Source organism: Andrena cerasifolii, chromosome 14 (assembly GCF_050908995.1).
Source record: "Andrena cerasifolii isolate SP2316 chromosome 14, iyAndCera1_principal, whole genome shotgun sequence".
Taxonomy (NCBI): Eukaryota; Metazoa; Arthropoda; class Insecta; order Hymenoptera; family Andrenidae; genus Andrena; species Andrena cerasifolii.
In genome coordinates, this window is record NC_135131.1 from 213800 (window position 1) to 235647 (window position 21848).

General features: G+C 40.0%; 3 protein-coding genes across 3 annotated transcripts in view; 1 reads left to right on the forward strand and 2 right to left on the reverse strand.

Annotated features, from left to right (window-relative positions):
• LOC143376215 (glucose dehydrogenase [FAD, quinone]) overlaps positions 1 to 21848 on the forward strand; it is a 349600-nt gene that overhangs the window by 136046 nt on the left and 191706 nt on the right. The window contains exon 4 of the mRNA XM_076826304.1: positions 11508 to 11766. Within this exon, the coding sequence (XP_076682419.1) occupies positions 11508 to 11766 (259 nt within the window). The remainder of the gene's footprint in view (positions 1 to 11507; positions 11767 to 21848) is intronic.
• Positions 1368 to 4092, reverse strand: LOC143376217 (uncharacterized). Its single transcript, XM_076826307.1, has 2 exons — positions 2132 to 4092; positions 1368 to 1702 (listed from the first exon to the last, which is right to left on the reverse strand). Exons 1-2 carry the CDS (start codon positions 3399 to 3401, stop codon positions 1518 to 1520), a joined length of 1455 nt encoding a protein of 484 aa, XP_076682422.1. The 5' UTR covers positions 3402 to 4092; the 3' UTR covers positions 1368 to 1517.
• On the reverse strand, positions 4226 to 7512 carry LOC143376536 (uncharacterized). Its single transcript, XM_076827014.1, is given in 4 exon segments — positions 4226 to 4249; positions 4366 to 5678; positions 5681 to 6492; positions 6978 to 7512. Coding segments are annotated over 4 exon segments (2520 nt in total). The 5' UTR covers positions 7349 to 7512.

Sequence of the window (21848 nt, forward strand, 5' to 3'; positions counted from 1 at the left end):
ACATCGTCGAAAGCAGGCTTGGGAATTAAGTGCTCTTTTTTGCCGAATTTCAGAAATAACGCCCTCTTTGTTCCGCCGCGCGTCTTGGGCCCCGCGGCGGCCTACACTCCATTTCAAATAAGAGCGGACTTACGCTCCTACCAATTTGCGATCGATCTGCGCAGCTCCCATGACACACGCGATTGGTCGTAGCACTTTCCTTGCCGGTTTTCTACCAATCAACAGTATATCCCTGCGCGGAACGAGTCCGCTCTAAAGTGGAATGCAGTGTAACTACTTTGAGCTCCTCACGCGAATACCATATGAACCTCGCGTGGCGCATTGGAGCACCACCCGTATCAATAGGTCTCCACATCACCCATGGGGTACTATTATCGATGCGTTTTTTTGTCAGTGTTATCCCCTGTAGGCCTATTTCACTGTGTCGCGTAATAAAAATAGATTGGAAATGCGACTTTTACTGTCAAAATTTTAAACATTTTTAGGAAAACTAGATTTTCACGCACGTTTAGACGTGCTGGGTAAATCTAAAGTTTACATTTAATCTAAACGTGCGCGAAAATCTAATTTCCCCAAACATGTGTAAAATTTGACAGTAAAAGGCGTTTTTCCAATTTATTTTTTATCACGCGACACAGTGTAATAGGCCTACAGGGGATACCACTGACAAAAAAAACGCATCGATAATAGTACCCCATGGGTGATGTCGAAACCTATTGATACGGGTGTCGCCCGAATGCGCCCCGCGCGGTTCATATGGTACGCACCTGAGAAGCTCCAAGCAACTATAGTCCGGGAGCCAGCGACACTTTTTGATGTCTCATTTGTTTAAAGTTGGTTTATCTTTTGTTCTACTATATTTGTACTACAGATCAACAAAACGACCTCCTGCCAGCGCACTAGCGGAACAACGCTTATCAGCAGCGTATCAATTATGTAAGAAAATATTGTGCAAAATCCTTATTTGTTTAAATTTTGAAATTTTTGTACTAACAATAGACACCATAAAACACCGAAAAATGATCTGCTGCCACCTTAGTTGTGGAACGGCATGCTACTGCCACTCCTATAAACATGTTAAAAATATCAAATCCATTGACTAAAATGTTTAATGCTGAAATTTTTTGTGGTGGTAGTTTATATCACAAAATCGAAGAAAAACGATTGCTGCCAGTCCTATCACGGGACAAAAGCCTTGGCAGGAGTCACCAAAGGTGCAACGTCACGCGCCGCGCCGCGTTACCTACATCTCCAGGACGAGTGCGATTCAAAATTAATTTTCTCCGCCGCGGTCATATATTTAATGCTGAATTTTTTTGGGCTAATTGTTTACATTAAGTAGTGTAAGAAAAACATTTGCTGCCATCCATATTGTGGAACAAAAGGTTTGGCAGGAGCCACCAAATGTCTTGCTGTTGGTTGAGGTAAAGAAAGGTGCAATTTGGCGAGTTGTATGAATTTATCTTAGTTCATAATAATTCATACACATATCATGGATACTATACATGTTTATAAATCTATATATATTCATCATCATAATTTTGATAATTATTATGAGTAGCATCATCGACATCATCATCGATGTCATCCTCGATGTCATCATGATCGTCATCCTCGATATTATCATGATCGTCATCCTCGTTGTCATCATGATCTTCATTTGATTGACAATCTTCCTGGTCTCTCTGATCATGTTCTGGTTCTGGAGCATTGTATAACATATTTAGGCATTCAAGTATTATATATAACATATTACTAATCATTTAAATCTTAATTAAATTCTAATAATTTTAGTTAATGTATTGAAAATTTAATTTGATTCTTAATTTGACAAGTTAGAATAAAAAAGTTCAATTTAATGTACATATTTAAATAAATAATTTAATTTAATATTTAATTCCCACGTTTTAATTTTTTTTTTAATTTTTAATCTACTCTTAACTACGAAATGTTTCATTTAATAGTTAAAATTGTATAATTAAAAATGAAGCAACCCCGAACTGTAATACATTTTTTATTTATATAATTAAAGTCTTATTTTAAGTAAATCATATTAAAATACAAATAATTTCATAAAATGTAAAAATTATAATTATTTCATACTGCCATATAAAAAAGAAAAGTCTATTACCTTCATTATTGTTGGTTTCCGGTTCAAGTATGATTTCCTGTACTGAAGAAGGTAATTGCTCGCCTTCGAACCATTTGCATTCTTTATCATCCACCTCTTCCCATCCACTATCAGTGGGAGAAAGTTGCGTTGGGAGCTGCAAGTGTGCATGGCTCCACATGCTTGCGATGTAGGCAGTTCGTAAAATGTGTTGCTTCAGTTCAGATTTACACGGTGGTAATGTAGATCCATCGAAATTTTTTGTATTAAGTTGAAACATATCCTCGATATTATTGCATCTATATGTTTTTGTAAATATTTCCACTCGTGCTTCATTTACGTCGCAAATGTTTTTTATACCATACATGCGACATACGAATTCTTCTAATGTAGAAACAATGGTGACATTATCGCAATCAGGATATCGCGCTAAATTTGAAAATGCGTCTATGAATTTCGGTGACTGCTTTGATAAACTCAAAGGCCGCTTCTTGCCTTTTCTGAAGAACGCAGGGTTAAAATCACATCCTGTGAATGCATGGAAAGCTGGTAATGATTTACACAGATTTTCGCCTAATGCTTCGTAAATGTCTGACACATTAACAAATCTTTCATAGTTTCCTACGCCAACCTGCATCCAAACTTTGACATTTTCCTTTAAAAATTTCATATTACCGAGCATAATAATTAAAATATCCGTATCTGAGCATCTTAAAACAACGTGAGAATCTTCTTCAGATTGACAGGCGTGGAAAATTATATTTGTATCAGATTCTTCATGCTCTTTACAGGATAAATTTTCTTCTAAACTTTTTATTACATTATCGCCTATTTTTTCATACCTAAAACATGTTTCGTAATTCACGTAAATAATTTTATTGCCAATAAAAGGTGCCATGTCACTAGTCGCCCAACTGTCTAAAAGAAAATTAACCAAAGCCTCCTTGAAGTATATATTTCTGAGCTCTGTTGAAAAATCTGAAGGGCGAACTTGCTCTGGACCGTTAATGTGGTAACGATGGCTTCTATTAGTTCGTCGCACAGAATGTTCGTTATCTTTGATGGAAGGAGAAAAGTATCTATCAAAACTTATTACTATTGTGCGCGCTTGATTTGCGACAATCATTTGTAAATTTTTTTTCGCAATTTTCCCGAAAGTTAGCGGCACCTCCTTCATAAGATGTAGTAAAAAGAAACCATCGAACACTATGACATCTATTCTTTGCGGCGGCTCTTTATCGATGTTATTTTGCAATAATTTTAGTAACGCTGATTTATCTGTTTTGCACATAGTTCCATCTATGTGACACAATGACAGTGGAACAGGCGTCAACGGATACGTTAATACTTTATCTAAATTTAATGAGTTTTTTAAAGAGATTCCGAGAAGCTTTCCAAATAAATCTCGTTGCAATCGAACTTCCGTTACTTTGCCTGATATACAACTTTTTTTTTAATGTTTCCGTAAATGTGTAAATTTTATTCTGCTTTATTTTTCTTTCAAATCTGCACTCGTCTTCGACACATTCAGCGATGAACTGTTCCCTCAAAATATTTCCATTCTTCTCAATATTGAGAAGAAATTCTGAAACTATTTCATTCACTGATTGACCGCTAGAAATAGTATACAGAAAGTCCTTGTGTAAATGAGTTGAAAAAGGATTAACATTGTTTTTAATATTCGACATCAAAGTTTGTAATTGGAGAGAACTTTTTCTAATACGGTTTTTTTCTAAGTCTGCTGTTATGTCTTGCCGATTTCTTAAACCAGATTCTTCCATTACATAACTTATTATTTTCACTCGGATACTGTGGCTTTTACACCAGCGCTGACGTGCCGAAATGGAATTGCTTGTATGAATTACACCAGTTAATTTATTTGCAGCGTCTGCATTAATTGTTTGTTCTAGAGTCAAGTCTATTGGCTGTCTAGAGAAAGGTTTGTTTGTTCTCTTTATACCAAACGATCCTCTCTCAAATTCTAGTCTTAAACCAGGATGAGTGTCATCTATTTTGAGTAAATTATCAATATATTTAACTAGATATCTAGAATAATTTTGCTGATTGAATATGAAAAAAATATTAGCAATTTTCTGTAATACAAACTTAAACATTTCAATATCTGCGCTTTTTATGCTCCTGTACAACATGAGGTAATAATGAACTAGATTGGTGTATATCATATAATATTGAGGAGTTTTTCCATGAATTCCTAAAATGGTTTGTTTTTTATAATCTTCATATTTATCAAATACTTGCATCAAATCTTCATGCTCAATTGCAGGAGTCATGGATCGGTGGTTTTTAAATTCTTCTAGATAAATTTTCATTTCATCGGTTACTTGTATATTATTTACTTCCATGAAGCTTTCAAAATGCAAAATTTCGACAGCTAAAGAAACAAGGGGGTGCAATCTTTTGCATCTATTAAAATGTTTCCCTGTTATTAAACCATTAACGGATCCGCTGGCTAACATTTCGGTATCGACCATAATATTGCTTAATCCACAATTGTCAATAAATTTTCCTATGGCTTTAAAATAAGCCATCATTATATGGAATGCTCCTATACGTATAAATAAATTGTCAAATCTAGGTTTTTCAGTACTTTGTATTTGGAGCGCTGTTTTTGCTATAGCCAAATCATATGTAATTTGCATATATGATTCACCGCATTCTTGAGCGACCTTTTGGCTTTGGACCATTGTTTCTATTACAACGTGCGTATTTGTTGGTGAAACATTTACCGTAGTCAAGTAGGAAATATTTTGTTCAGTGGATTTATCATCGTATATCAGGCTTTTAAATCCGACCCACATTGGCGTATTTGATATTTTTAACGCATGAGAAAGCATCCACGCTAAATCAATTTGATTAACTGTTTTCATATTTGCTGGAATTAAACTTCGCGATGGAAGATCGACAGGCAGTAAAGTTTCAACTAATTTAGGCTTTTTCGAATATGATTGTAATTCGTGTGTAATTGCATCGAAAGTTCGTCTCATCTTTTTGGAAACAGTATTACCATCGAGACTGACAACAGTATTATCATTAGTCTCGGTTTTATCAATAGCGTTGACATCAATATTTTGAAATATTATACCCACAGTATCGTGTAAAGTATCTTTTCCGCTGGTAGTATCGACAAATCTGTCAAAATTATTAAATGCCAAGCCGGTGCATAAATTTGGCAATCGTAAAATATCTTCTGGACGTATATCTGACCGACTAGTAGAGGAAAAAGTCGCTTCTGTCTCTAAACCTTCTAATATCGAATAACTACAGCAATGCCCATATCTATTCATAATATTGACTATTTTTTTGCTACTAGTTAATCCTTTTAATGTCATGCCCAAAGTAATGTGTTTTGAAGGTTTAATCTGTCCATTCGAAACCGCATAAATTAAATCTTGTGAGAACGAATCAACTCTTCTCTGGCAATTTTCGCTGCGCATACGGCGATAACCGCTCCCGCTTAATACCGTACGGTAAAAATCATTAATCAAATTTGGTACACTGCATTCTCCCTTAACTAAATCAGTGACTGTTAATTGCTCTGGCAATGTATTTTTTGTATCATGCGGATTTCTTCTCTAATAATAAGTGCCGCGTTTTGCACAATATCATGTTTTTCAAGTTTTGGGAAATCAGTATCTTGTAGCGCAATACCGACATACGGTTTAACAATTTTTCTGTTATTTACTGTTATAATAGTTATTTTCTTATCAAAAGTTTTTAATAATCGGTCTTCCAAATGGCGCGATGAAAAAGTTTTTGAAGAATCTTCGTTTCCTTTGTATGCTCTACTTAGACTTAGACAATCGGAGTAAATTTTTCGAAAAAAATCTAAAAAGTAGATTCCTTGTTTCCGGACGATATTTTCATCAATGAAACAACACACTTCCTCATGAGCAATTTTGTGAAAATCTCTTTTCTTATGCCAATTAGTTTTTTCACGCTTTGTAGTCATCTGTGACCTGGCTATACTGTCAAAACTAGTTTTACAAATATTATGATATGTAACATTATGATTTTTTGTGCACGAAGTCTCAATTATTTCTAATAAATCTAAATCATTTAATTCTGTTGCATTAGATTTAATACTTTCAATAGTTTCGCGTGTTCCACATATATGTAAATTTTGATAACGACCCCGATGCTTTTTCCGCTCCAAATTACAAAAAACACATACGATTTTACGTTCATCATTAGTTGAGCCTTCTTCTCTTGGCGCATCACATGAATTTATGGGGAGGTTGCATGGTTGTTCTTCTGATTGCCTTTCTAATACACAAGGTTTTTCTTTCGCGACATTTGAAGCTTCTATCTCAACTCGAAACTCATGCGCATTTTCATCATCAGCACCGCCACTGATTTCCTCACTGAAACATGTTTTTCTTGTTAATAAAATGTTGAAATGTATGAAGGCTTAAGAACGTTCAAATCGCGAAATATAACAAAAGTAGGATGTATTACTATTTGTGACTTAAATTTTGATTAACTTTGATAACATTATCTCAAATTTTAGAACTGAAAACGATAAAGTTTTTCATATGATAATTACTTTTGCTTTTATTTGTAACAATAATATTAAATAAATATAAACAGCGCTGTAATAATGGGCAATATTTATAATAAATTTGAAGTGTCTAAATGAATCAGTGCTGTACAGTTAAGATTATTTCTAAAAATAATTTTTTACAAAAATATTCACATTCGAGATGTAAATCAAACGGATTGGTTAAACAAGAAAAGATAAGCATGTTTTGAAATATTTGTACGATATACATTAATTTAATTTAATATTTAAATTCAAACAATAATTACAAACTAATCAAACAAAAATGATGTTCATTGCTCCACTTACTTTGTTGCTGTAGATGTTGATGGCTTAGACTTAGACAATAATGCACTTGTTGACGAAGCAGATTCATCTGCACTAGCTGATTTATATATTTTTTGCACTGCCGTAAAACGACTCAGACACTTCGAATGATATCCTTGTAAATTGTTCAACGATGTCGGCAATTGTATGTCCTTGCCGCGTAAATTATCTTTTTTGCGAATTTTTAAAATGTCAGCACTTTTGTGTAAACTACATTGTGTGAACAAAATTATTTTGTCCCTTTTGCTACTGCAAAAAACACAAACGGGTTTTAATGTAGCCATACCGCACAGCACCAACTGACTTCTTTCAAAGTACAATTTCAAACTGATCTTCGACCCCGCAACTATCATCTTTGGAGCTTCGGAGCTTTACTGTTTTTCTAATTTTAGTGGTGGGTGGTGTGCTTTGTGATGGGCTGGTTTCAGTGGTTGTACGTGGTCTTAAGGAGTTTCTACGTTTGGGACAGGAAATTTCGTGTTGCAAATCGGGCGCTATTGTGTATACATTTGACAGAAAACAGTCCCTGCAATTGGGCTCGGCGCATCTGGAACCTATAACCCGCACTCGGAAAGTCTAGTGGTTGTAGAGTAATTTACAGCTTGCGTTCCAACCCTTGAACCGCTCGGTCTTCAGGACCCGGCGACATAATTTAGAGGATTACGAGTGTCGAGTTTACTCTTCTTAAGAAATACAACTCTATTCTTTAGTTCGGTCTTTGGGACTGATCATGGACTGGCCATGAACTGAACTATTAAATTAATCTAGAGGGCTGCGTATATGAATCATTATGTACTAAGATAAGGAGAAATATTTTATTGCACTTTTAACTATGCGGATTAAATTCATACAACTCGCCAAATTGCACCTTTCTTTACCTCAACCAACAGCAAGACTTTTGGTGGCTCCTGCCAAGCCGTTTGTTCCACGATATGGATGGCAGCAAATGTTTTTCTTACACTACTTAATGTAAACAATTAGCCCAAAAAATTCAGCTTTAAATATATGACCGCGGCGGAGAAAATTAATTTTGAATCGCACTCGTCCTGGAGATGTAGGTAACGCGGCGCGGCGCGTGGCGTTGCACCTTTGGTGGCTCCTGCCAAGGCTTTTGTCCCGTGATAGGACTGGCAGCAATCGTTTTTCTTCGATTTTGTGATATAAACTACCACCACAAAAATTTCAGCTTTAAACATTTTAGTCAATGGATTTGATATTTTTAACCTGTTTATAGGAGTGGCAGTAGCATGCCGTTCCACAACTAAGGTGGCAGCAGATCATTTTTCGGTGTTTTATGGTGTCTATTGTTAGTACAAAAATTTCAAAATTTAAACAAATAAGGATTTTGCACAATATTTTCTTACATAATTGATACGCTGCTGATAAGCGTTGTTCCGCTAGTGCGCTGGCAGGAGGTCATTTTGTTAATCTGTAGTACAAATATAGTAGAACAAAAGATAAACCAACTTTAAACAAATGAGACATCAAAAAGTGTCGCTGGCTCCCGGACTATTATGAAGAGGACTGCCCACAGAAGTAGAATAAGAAGGGGACATCGAACCAATCCTGTGGATTATATCCATTCCGAATGGATCCGAGGAAAAATGAAGAGGATCCACGAATTTGTTCGACGCCGTCTGGACATCAACAGTTCGAAAATGAAGTCGTGGTACGACAATCGAGTCCACGCGATAGAGTTTCAGCCCGGAGAACGAGTGTGGTTGTTCCAACCACGAAGAGTAAAAGGAAAGTGTCCGAAACTGCAAGCCGATTGGGAAGGCCTATACACGATAGTGGACAAGATGAACGACGTCATCTACAGGATTCAACGCTCACCTAGGAAGAAGTGCAAGGTGGTCCACGCGCGCCGCCTTGCGAAATAAGTTGGGCAATTCTAAGAGGAATGATGACGTCGACGGACAATACCACTGCCAAGATTCAAGAAAGAAGATTAGTTGTAAGCTAACCGGTGGACTAGGTTACGGAGGCTACCTTCGTAGCCCCGTCCCCCTTTTCTTGAATTGTTTCAGAAAACACGATACCCCACGACGAGGGACAAGGTGTTGGGGGATTGCCACCGCGGCCTGGATACGCGTTCCCGAATTCCCTGAATGTGCCACAACAGCGTCGTGGTCCGCAGCGGAGCGCTAGCCCCCTTGGAAGTGAGTCCTATGAGCTCTCGGGGCCGGCCCCGGCATGGAGGATACCATGGGATCCCTAGGTTGTAGCAATGCGGGGAAAGCAAACGGGAAATGGCACCCCCAATCACCAGTCGGACAAGCGGTGCTTGGATCGGCTGGAGGGGATGTCGCGGAGACGGGAGCGCTTACAGGACGCACAGAACAGTCCCCTGGAGCAGCACCAGATGCCTAAAAGAGGAATGGGGCCATCAAGATGCCAAGGATTGGAGAACTGGGGGAGATTGGAAGAAAGAAGAGTGAATACTTCACGAGCTGGGAGTTCTGGGTGGATTGATCGGGGAACGGGCCGATAGCATGCTCATTGTTTAGGCGTGATCCTCTGCTTTCGGGCCCAGCTCGCCTTTCCGTCTTCCCGGTTCTGTCCGGCTCCACCGGGTTCTCATGAAAGAAAAGGAAAATTAATGTCTCTCCGTCCATTTTTTTGCAAGGGAAATCCAGGGAATGAAGTGTCGGAGCAGAGGAGTTCCAGAGCGGAGTCCTATAGACGTCGTGGGACACGCGTTGGGCGATTCGCGGATCCCGGAGCGGAGGATTTCGAGTCGAGCAGGAACAAACCCAGGAAGTCCCGACCGCAGGACGACCGGACTTCCCCGCCCTTCTCTAACCAAAAAGAGGAAGCGCCGCCGAAGAAGGCGAAGCCCGTTCAAGAAAGAAGTGCGCAAGTCCGAAGACGCAAGTGGGGGGTAGAGACGCGAGCACCCACGTACCCACGCCTTGCCCAGGGTTTTTGGGTGGTTTTCCCCTTGGGCGTGAAAGCGAATGCCGAGGCGATGGACGGAAGAGGCCACGCAACGTTTTTCCTACTCTTCCGGACCAGGGTACGGCTGCCAGCAACGAAGAGGCTGCAGCGGTCGGGACGACCACTCTTTCAGACGGGGAAGCAATGTTGCGAGCACCCTTTGGATGGAATCCAAGGCCTGCTGGTGCTCGCGACTGGTACAAGAGGACAGCGAGAAGAAGGCGATCGGCTCGATCGCCTGTCAAGCTGTCATTCGATACTCAGACGCCATCGCGAAAGGACGTATCGAGATTACCGCATTATCCTTGTATAAGACATTTCTTGTTGTTCACCGTTCTTGTAGTTTCATGTTGTGTTGTATTAAACCTTATAATGCCAAACCGAGCAACCCCTGTTACACGAAAACGTAACAATACTAAGAATCAATTTCATCTTGCAATTTATAGCTTGTATAAGCTCTCAAGAAATACCATGTTTCAGCGCCATATAGGCTTCTGATCCCCGAAATAGGTTTTCAGAGAGAAATCTGGTGTGAGCCGTTGACAAACCGAGCTAAAGCGTAGCTTAGCGAAAGCCCGCCCTCTATGTTAAACTCTCACTCTAAACAAGGCACACGTATACAAGCACGCACGCATCTTTCAGTATTTCAAAACATTTCAGAGTAGTTCTTGAGTTGGACGCTGTACATAAACAGAGGCCGCTAAATTCAGTCCTCAATTTATGGGTCGGTAACATAGTTTGGGTGGTGACACGAACATCAATAAGGTGATAGGTCTCTTCTATACCTCGTCTGTGCTATCATTGCCTAGCCATTAAGGTCAATTCCTGCCATATCGATCGCAGGTATTATCTTTTGTGCCGACCACGAGTCGCAACCTAGATCAACCAATATCATTTATCATTTTGCGTTCTATTTCGACCAAGCGTCATTTATTCTTATTTTGCTTTTCATTTCGACCAAGCGTCATTTATTTTTATTTTGTGTACCATTTCGACCAAGTGTTATTTATTATTATTTTGCGTTTCATTTCAACCAAGCGTGTTTATATTAATTTATGTACCATATCGACCGAGCGTCATTTATTACTATTTTGCGTTCTATTTCAATCGAGCGTGTTTACTATTATAATTTTTATTAGAATCATTTATATTCCTTTATATTGATTGAAACGTCATCAACTTGTTAAATAGTTATACGTAGAAGGTGTTCCATATGAATAAACACTGTTAAGAAGAATTCTGATTCTTGAAATTTATTTCTTTATTGCGCGCCACTCGAACCTATCCTAAAATCCTGTAACTCGCGTCAACGCCACGCCAAGAAACGTTACAATCGTGTAAACAAACGTATTCCAAGGCAACAAATGCTAGGCTCTTCACTAATGGAAGAGACCATAGCTGATATTACTTATAGTTTGAAAACGGTTTGCCTTTAACCACACTAACAATTTTCTGTTTGTTTTTATGAAAGTAATATACATGTAAATTTTTAGACTATGAATACGTAAATACCTTGTACACTTGTAATCATGTATATATCTATGTGACTCTAGATTTAAACAAATTACTCAGGTTCTCGGTGGAACTAGCGTTATGAATGGAATGACGTATATGAGAGGCTCGCGAAAGGATTACGATGACTGGACCAGACTTGGTAATGTGGGATGGTCTTATCAAGATGTGCTTCCATATTTCATCAGAAGCGAGGATAACCTTCAGGCAAATACAATGGATTACAGTTATCACGGAGTCGGTGGACCTCTCACAGTCACGCAGTTTCCGTACCACCCGCCTTTGAGTTATGCTATCCTTGAAGCTGGAAGAGAACTCGGTATGTACGCCTTATTGACTTTTTTTATAGGGTCCCAGAGGACGTGTTATCCCTTAATTATGTCGTTCAGTATAAAATTTACATTGTTTCAAGTAGGGTACATTGTGTCGGTTGAAAATTAAATGTAAAAGTAAAATTTTATCAGCTGTACACTTTCTTCGATATAACGAGGAATTCTTATTTAATTTTTCATTCATTTTACTTAATATCTTTACATTTCAAGTAATGCTCCACTTTGTGGACATCAAGTACCTTCTTCAATTCCGGTATTACACCTCACAACTATCTACAATTTCCTATTTTTATACGCATATAGAAAGGAAAAGCTGTCTATTTGAATGCGCAAAATTAAAAAGTATTGGACCAATTTCAATACGGTTTAAACTAAAAAATGTAGTATATTCCAAGAAAGGTTTTAAAGTATAAACTTACTCCCTACGTCTACGGTAGACGGAGTATTGGTGAGTAATGCATGTATGGAAACGTACATGTATACATGTGTTCGCGATCGCAAATAAATAAGTTCGACCCATTAGTTTATTTAAGGATTTTACATATTTTTGATCATAGACTGTACATAGTTTGAACTCATTCTTCGAACATAAGTTATACAAGGTGTCCACGGAAAAACTGGACAGCTCGATATCTCCTAAAGTATTGGAGAAAATTTTTTTTTTACATGGAATTGCATGGTTAGCGTCACACACTGTATAAATGGTACAGGGTGATTCTGGAGCTACGCCCGTCGAATGATGCGGCCTGGTACCCCGTGGCGAGGATCCCCCCGCATTGCCGCACCGAATTTTATGGCTTTTTCCGGAAAAAAGGTATGCATCCTGGGCCGAACGTAGCGAATTGAGGTCGACCTCCCGCAACCGAGGGCGAAATCCATATATCCATTACAGCGTATTAAGAAATTCTTTTCTGCATCGTATCGAAAGCGAAGTGACGCCAATGGATTCCTTATGTTTTTCCAATGAAAATCATACTAAATGTCATGCAAATGCAATGTTATATTGCATGTCATGCAATATAACGTTTTCAAACATTAACGATGCGCTTCTCGATACCGCAGATGTACCTACCTAGCATTTCTGACGGAGAAGAATTATCCATCCTTTGGGGCTGCCATTCCTGGCGTAGACCTTTGCAGGTAGGTATCTGTTTCAACGGGCAGTGCCACCCGTGGCGCCAGTAAGACCGCCCCCGGTTTTTGCCATTCCAGAGGAGTTTCTTGCAGTGAAAATCAGTAATTTTACAAGCGCAATATCTCAAAAGCCAGTGGAAATAAAGTGAATACATTAAAGCTTATTGAATTTGTCTTGGAAAGCACTATCAACTGATCTCTTAAAAAAAAATAGTCCCCTTTAAAAAACCGAACTTGACCATCATATCGTTTAAAATAATAATCGAAGAAAAAGTTCGTCTGCGATAATAAATTGGCTCTCACGAACCATGCAATTGTTTGTAAAATTTTTTTTTTATCTCCAATACTTTAGGAGATATCCAGCTGTCCAGTCTTCACGTAGACACCCTGTATATCGTTTGTATTTGACTCCTTTCACGCGATCAGTGGTGAGCCGTTTTCGCCGCTCCCGTGATTCAGATGGACCGAGAAGCTCTGGTTGCGAGCGCGGTGAGGGGGTGGGTAAACCGATAATCGGCCTTGTCCGCGGACTTTCTGTACAGAGTACACGTGTAATACTTGTATCCGCGTATATAAAATTGGCCTTGGTGCTCGAGCCTTTTGCTTTGTTAAAACTACGCGAAATCGTTGCCCCATCGAGGCGAGCTATATTTCTTGTTAGTGTTTCACCGATCCGCCGGATTGGAATTAACTATACTCTTGCTTCTATTCATTCCAGTGTCAGATCGATTTTCCGTGAAATCCAGAGAATCCCACTTCTAAAATATATCGAGCACGATCCATCCTCCGCGAATTGGAAAGACATTTCGCTCACATGTTTACAATATTGTAATATTAATCAGCATAAAGGATTCAGAAATAGTCCCATTAAAGTCACATTTTATTAAACAAAGATTCTTAAAATGATTTGGCTGGTAGAATTACGTAACAATTGTGGAATCATGTATCGGGCGCTTGACCATGTTAGACGAACGGTGTGACGCCGACGCTAGATTTCATTTTTCCGCGCGATACGGAGCGAAGATCCAAAAAGGACACTGTTACATTCAGAGAGGACAGTGGGAATCATCCTAAGCGGTTAGAGTAGAGGTGCACAAAGAGCCGCTCGGATCCGGAGATACAGAGCGTCGAGTCAGAGCGGCTCTTTGTGCACTCCTGGGTTAGAACGATTCGAAGGATTCATGCTCTATCGAAGTGTGAGAGCACACCAATTTTTTTCGGGGGAAATCCTCATGGACTCCCCCCCCCTCCCCGGGGTGCAAGGTAGGGTAGTATGAGCCTCATATTCACTAAAACCCCACGGCGACAACCTTGTCCGATATGGGGAGCGGCCTCAGAGCAAAATAGCGATTCATTCGGGGGGATAGTAAGTGAACTCCCGCAACGCCGCTGTCATCACGGGCCCGGGCCACGGCCCCGAAACTCGTTAATTGACGAACGTGTTGGAAGAAGGGAGGGAGGACCAGACAAAAACACGTAACGGTGTGCCATTCCCAACCGCTAGCGTCATCCATGTACACCGGGGGTGGGAGCGAGCGGCAAGCAGTGGAGAGCGGAACACCGCCCCCGGAATGCCGCCCGTCCCCAACGCTTTTCCCGCTTCTACGAGCGGCGGTCACGCCCTGTGGTGGTGAGCTTAATTACCCCCGCCATCCCCGACCTCTCATTTTCTCGTCGGCCAGTCAGCAGGTCCGCCCGATAGCACAGTCCTTGGACAATGAAACTTTTTTTCTGTTCCGTAATATCTACTGGGAGATTCTTGTAGAGTTTTTCGCCCTGCACACGAATCCGCAAAACAGAATTTCTCTATTACCCTCAGTTTTTGAAAATCAACTTTTTGAAAAACACACGATTTTGGGCAAAAGTGAGGTATTACGTGAAAACTAAGAACGCTAGAAAGTTCAACTTACAATTAGTGTCAAAATATATATACATATATATATATATATATATATATATATATATATAAGTTGAACTTTCTATATATATATAGATATTAAATTGGAATGTTTTGAATGGTTGTAAATGGCCATCAAAGTTTGAAAAAGTGTCGATGTGCATAATTTTTTACGACAAATTGTTTACCTAGCCATAAGACGCTACCCAGCATCGGATTCTGTAGACATTTCTGAAGAAGAAACCATCCAGGAAAAGTATCGGAACGGTCTTTAACTCGAACTGGTAGAGAAAATATCCATCGGCAACGCATTCACGTTGTTTTGCCGCCTGGCGGCCATTGCTCGCCTGGCGCGACTCGTCAGGGCCGTCGCTGCGCGTATTCGACGCCGATGGAACCGTTTAGTGGACATCTACTTTCTACATGTATCATCCTTATTTTTTTTCATGTATTCATGCATACACTGTAATTCTCAGCTTGTCGCAGCACACGCTTTATTCGATGCAAAGGAAGACCTTCTGGACTGCTTAGCGCGACTGACTTGAATGATTTTGAAGAAAAAACTGAGTTCTGACTAAGACGATGTATAGGAAACCAGAGTATTTCAAGATATTTATTATTTCTCTGATTGTATCGCACCATAGGGACAGATTCCAAGCGATGTTTATACAGGGTGTATACGGTATACGTAGCGATATTTTAGGGGGTGGTAGGAGAGGTTAAATGGAACATAAGACTCCTATAACATAGTGTCCGATCTGTCTCCATTTTGCAGTAATAATGCCTTAAAGTTTACACCATTGGTTTTGGAAATGGATAGTAGCTAGCGCATATTGGTGAGACTAACACATTAAAATAGGGTATTGACCTTTGACCTTTCATGTAATTCCCAAAGTGGTGTGTTTTACGGAAGGAAAAACTCTTAAGGGTGATCCTCCAGTGACTCGACTCAAGGAGATGCTGCTTGGTACCCCGTGTCGAAAACAACACCCCGCGATGCCTCACCGCATGTGTATGGCTTTTGACTCTTGAAGGAATTAGAATATCCATTACAAAGTGAGAACTCTTGCAGCTTCGCATTTCTCATCAGATCTCAGCGAAAACGACAGCAATTGATACCTTTCGTCATCTTTTGGTTGTCATTTACAGTGAATAACGAATAAAAGATAAATCGAGGAAAATCAGGTCAAACGTAAAAAGACGGAGACCCATTTTTTTTTAAAGCAGAATCGAAAATAATAATTATTTGAAGTAAGAGGACAAAAAATATGTTAATTTCGTTTTCAAATAACACATAAACGAAAAAGTAATGTAACAGGAAATGAATGAAAAGTGATCATAGTTCGTTATTGTGATAAAAATCCGTAGTTTATTAACGGCTATCACTGCTGCTGATAATGAATAAGTCAATTTAATGAATAAGGAAATGAATAAGGAAATTTGAGGAATTATCACCGGAAATAAGCCATAGTCTGCGTTAAATTTAAAAAATAATAATCGCCAATAAAGTAACTAAAACTCACCCTTTCGGAAATTTAACTGTAGCTTAAAAACTTGTATCACTATGTCACTGAACCGATCCTGGTCATCGACGGACGCGCGCAATGCATAGATGGTCCCAGGTATACGACATCACCCAAAGTTAAGAGTTGCAACATCGAATATTCACTCCACTGTACGGCTAGGTTCTAACACTGATCACTTAATTTATTTTTCATATAACGCGTTGTTCCTACGTTATAAAAATTGGTGGAAATTGTTGAGTTGAGAGATGGATAACCATATAAAAGAATGAGTCTGGGTTACACACAGTGAACTAACCGTTTATTGTTCATAACAGACACTTCGAGTCCCGATCGGTCTACGTGCTCTCGCACTAAGCGTTAACGACGGAATAGGCCGATCGGAAGCAGATCCGCATCGGCGACACATCGGTCGCAATATGTTGGAAGGGGGGGGGGGGGTCGAAGCGCGAAGATTCAAAAACATCGACTTTCCACTTGGCGTTCGGAGCCGTGGGTATTCCCCTGTAAATTCTTGCGCAGCAGCACTTGCGTCCCCGTTGTTTGGGGCGTACATCTAGAATATCACGTAATACTGTTGAGCAGAGAACATTTCTGCGACGTGATTGCTAGCTGACTGGCAGGATTTTTCCAAGCAACTTCTTCTACTACGAAGTAGTTTCTCTCGTTCCATTATGAGTTACCTCCTACCAGGACAAGAGGCTTTAGGTAAAAAGAAGCCAGCATATTTGCGAAACATACGTGCTTCACAGAAGTGCAAAGACAACACGTATTTCGGTTCGAAAGAAGAAAATTCATACGATTCCTATTTCCCTTTTCTGATACCCTGAGTTCACGTCTGCTACGAGGCGGAACCAATTAAATCATAAATTACTCAAAACTGTTGAAAACCGTTCTCTACCGCCGACTCGCGAGACAATACGGTCGTAAACCGCGACCCTGGCGAAATACTCTGGCCGACGAGCCTGATTAATTTTTGAGAACTAGCAATTAAAAAGTAATATCCAATATCAATACGCCTCGCGAAGAGACACCGGAAGAAAGGGAGTAGCTACATAGTTCGCTGACTGCGCGTAATCCCGCCTGCTTCGTCCCCCCTTCAAATTAAAGACTGATCCCTTATCTATCCAGTATAAACATGTGCTCTAATTTCAAAAGAAAAGAACAAGTGACTTATTCCGTGCGAGAGAAGGTGGGCTTGAAGTCCGATTGGTCCTAACCTAACCAATCTACCCTGCATTCCTCCCAAACGGCCTCTGTCTTGAAAAGGCCATCTTCACAGAAATATCTTCTCCACACGGCCCACCTTCTCTCGCACGGAATACGTCAACGCGCGCTTTTGTTTTGAAATTCTAGCGCGTGTTTATACTCGTCTAACGTCCCACGGTGACTCAAATCCGGCGATACCGGCCGTCGGTAAAACAGAGTCGTAATACAATACCGCACAGATCCATTGCACACACTTTTATACATAAATTATAAACTGTGCGAATGTAAAAAACAATCAATTTTATACAGATGTTAAGAATAATTAAATATAAATACTGCTGAAATCACAAAACAAAATACTATGTATTAAGCGAGTAAAATGCGAAATATTGATCAAAGACTTACTGCGCATGCACCAGCCTGCCAATTTTCTGGTATAAAAGGAGGCGCACGCACAGCGGTACATTCAAGGTACATTCGAAAACACGCTCTTTAGTTAAAGATTGTTCAGCCCAAGAGCAAGCTTAAGTTTCAACCAGTGAGATTCAGCTCGCTCCGGAGACGGCAGCGGCGGATTTCCAGTGTGCAAAAGAAACTGGAGCACATCTTTGGACTATTCATTTTGAAAACTATAGAATCTCGCTTCCACAAAGGCAACGAGCTGGCTCCGGAAACGGTATCGGCCGGCTCTGCAATACATACATATGTATACATATACTATAGCTTTAGAATCACATAGCATACATAACATATAAGATATAAATCAGGTCAAATCGAACTGCCTACTGCCTCTGTGTACCCTCATTGCCACATTCCGTGGCATCAGGCTGGTAAGAAATTCATCTCCTCCCGTTTGCGGGCGGTAATAGTAATAAGCCCGGATATCTCGACAGCCTGGGCCACCGACAGGGACGAGGATCCCGATCCGCCCCACCGTGGTCCAGACTAGGGTAGTTAGTCCTCCTTCAACTCACTCTTAAATTATTGCTGTTTAAAACTGTCAACGTTACGTCGTTTGACGGATATAAGTTCGCATGTATCGTATTATGAATACGATATATGAATAAATTACAGGTTGAATAAATTAATAATAAATGAAAAATAATTTTTAATTAAACGCTCGTCACAATTTCTAATAGTGCTATTGAACTTTTATAACTTGGAAACGAAAAATTTCCCCAACATGCGATGTAAAGCACTTAAAATAGCATTAAGTAAACTACTTAGTAAAAACTTTCCAAACTTTTTTGTATAAAAATTATGTTAAACAAATGTGAAAAAAGAAAAATTAAATAAATTTAAAATATTGTTCCTCGTTGGTCATCTTATTGTCACGGTCTTCGTATTACAAAGATACACCGCGTGCTAGAATTCGCACAATCTCTAGGGCTTCGCCATTACATCGAACTGAATACACGATTTAGAACAAGGGCGACAAACGACTTTGAAAAAATTTGTACAAATTGATGAATAACGCGGTATTTGGTAAAACTATGGAAAATGTGCGAAATCATGTAGACGTAAAACTTTTGACACACTGTGATGGGCAATATGGTGCAGAGGTAATGATCGCGAAATCAAATTTCCACAGCAGAAGCGTTTTTTTTTTCAGAAAACTTAATCGCCGTTGAAATGCAAAAACTCGAGGTGAAATTCAATAAACCGATATATGTGGGTACGTGCATTCTGGACATATAAAAAATTTGTTTGTACGAATTTCACCACGAGTAAGTACATGTCTCCCCTGCATGATAAAAAATGTAAAGTAATGTACACAAACACCGATAGTATGATTTATCACTATATATATATATATATATATATATATATATATATATATATATATATATATATGACCATGATACACAATATCGATAGGTTTGACAGAAGCGATTATTCTACCAACAATGCATATGATATGCCACGATTAATAAGAAGGTTCCGGGGCTGATGAAGGATGAAAATAATGGGGCGATAATGACTGTTCCGTCTTACGGGACAAAAGCAGGCTAAGGGCGAGGCGAAAACTCAACGTCGTTTACGGTGGGCAATTATTTGTTCCCGAAACGTTCGTTGGGAACCATTTTCTTGCGAGATGACTAAGAGGCAATCGACATCGTGCCGCTTTTTTCTGATAATTTCGACTACTCTCGCCCTAAGATAATCCATTAAATTGCTCTGTCAGCGGGGGTATACGGTAACCTCGGACCGGTATATACCGTCGTTCACCGCTGACTCGCGGAACAATACGGCCATAAATCGTGACCCTGTCTAACGCTCCGACCAAGCAACGTAGCCAGGCTTGCTAGCCAGAAGCCTGGTTTTTCCTCTGCTACGTCACCAAGAAGGAGAGGCTTCCTCCTCCATCGCCGAAATCACGGAAGGAAGGTTCCTCCTCTTCGAGGAAAAATTAGCCAATCAGTAATGTAGCACCTCCCCAAATTCTGAGGTCTTGTCTACCTTCGACATCGAAGAACGGTACGGGAGTTCAATCATCGCTTGAACGAACACATTCAGCCCTCTAAAAACACTGATAATCCGACAGTCGATTCCAGTGACTTAGTCAAGGCAGTCGTGACCAGACTTAGAGTCTAACTACTCTTTATTCTAGTCATCATACGGACTAGTTCGATTGATCTAATCAAGCAATCGTGATTAAGACCATCGATAAACATTCGTAAACTTGCTTGGTCATTAAACGGATCAGCAAGTTCTCTTGTCGTCATGGAATAAACAATCAATCAATATTAATTTGGCGAATGATAAAGCCATCAGCACCGCGTACCACGGAGTCTCTTGGGCCTTGCAACCCCAAGAGGAAAACTTTCGCGCGTGTGTCGATAGCTTACAATGACCGAATTCGTAGGTCATAGAGTGAAAATGTATGCACTGCGCGTAGATGGTAAAAAAGACACGAAAAAGGTGAAAGGTGTCAAGAGTAATGTTGTAGCCGGGACAATTACTTTTGACGACTACGCGCAGTGCTTGCAAAAAGAGATCGAAATGGTCCGCAGACAATAGTGCATAGGGCCGCAATTGCACAAAGTGTATACGATTTCGGAATCGAAAATCAAGTTGGCCACAAACTCGCCCAACTTGAATCTCACTGGAGCAGCGATCTTTACTTTGCTATATACGGTGGCGAGCAGCTTATCGGTGATCGCTGGGGTAACATCGCGAGGACGCATTCCGATGGTTCTATGTTTTCGTTGCATTATACTCTGCAAGTAGACGTGGTAGCGTATCGGTCCATATATGGGTTCCATTGAACGTAAACAGTTTCCACATACTGTTCTTCAAAGTTTGATTGAAACGTTCTACGACGGAGGCCTTCATAATGGAATACGTCGAATAATGGTTAATGTCATGCTTTGTCAAGAGTTTCTCTACATCGGCGTTGTAAAATCCTTTTCCTTGATCGGTTTGCAAATTTTTCGGATACCGATCTCTAAATATCTTTGCAATCGCTTTAGTCACCTCAGCACCACTTTTAGTCTTGAGCGGTACCGCCCATGCATACTTGCTCAGCACATCGATGACGGTGAGTATATAGTGGTGACCTTGGTTGAATCACAAGTTTGGACCCATTTCCACAATGTCAGCTTGCCATAGATCATCATATCCATGCACTATGACACGCCTCCGCGAGAAATGTCTTCGGACTGGAGCATGCAATTCCTCAACGAGTTGTCGCTTCTTGTGGCCATGGTTTTCTTTACTCTTGGATTTCGATAATGTATGCATGTTTGATCGCAGAGGTATCTTCGCCACGAGTGATGCAATAATTATCGCGTACGCGCATTATGTGCTCCACTCCCTCTCGAGATAATTCTGGGCAAGTTCAACGGTCTCGCACGATTCTGCTTCACATTGTTGCTGCGGGATAGGATTCAATGTCCGCGATATCTTTTGAACGCTGTTTTGCGAAGTCAGCATATTTCTCTGAAACACGAGCAGCTTCCTCTCTAATTCTTCCACCTGCTCTCTCAAAAGTTTAATGCTCTTTTCCACGTATAGTTTATTAACGGTATTGCTGTCAGCCGCCGGCTGAGCTACGCGTCGTATCATGCGCGATTTTGCATCAAGAGAGCAGCAGTTTGGGAGAGATGCAAATCCGATTGGTCCTTATACAATCTGCTCCCTATGGTTGACATATGGTCTAGCAACTTTTACACCTCCTAACCTAACCATCGAACTTGCATCCCTTTCAAAAGAACCGGCCATCCGAGCATAGAAGGAGGTGCGAAATAAAACACTATTGAAGGTGAAAATTGAGTCATATTTTCCTACTTCTCCTTGCGTACAA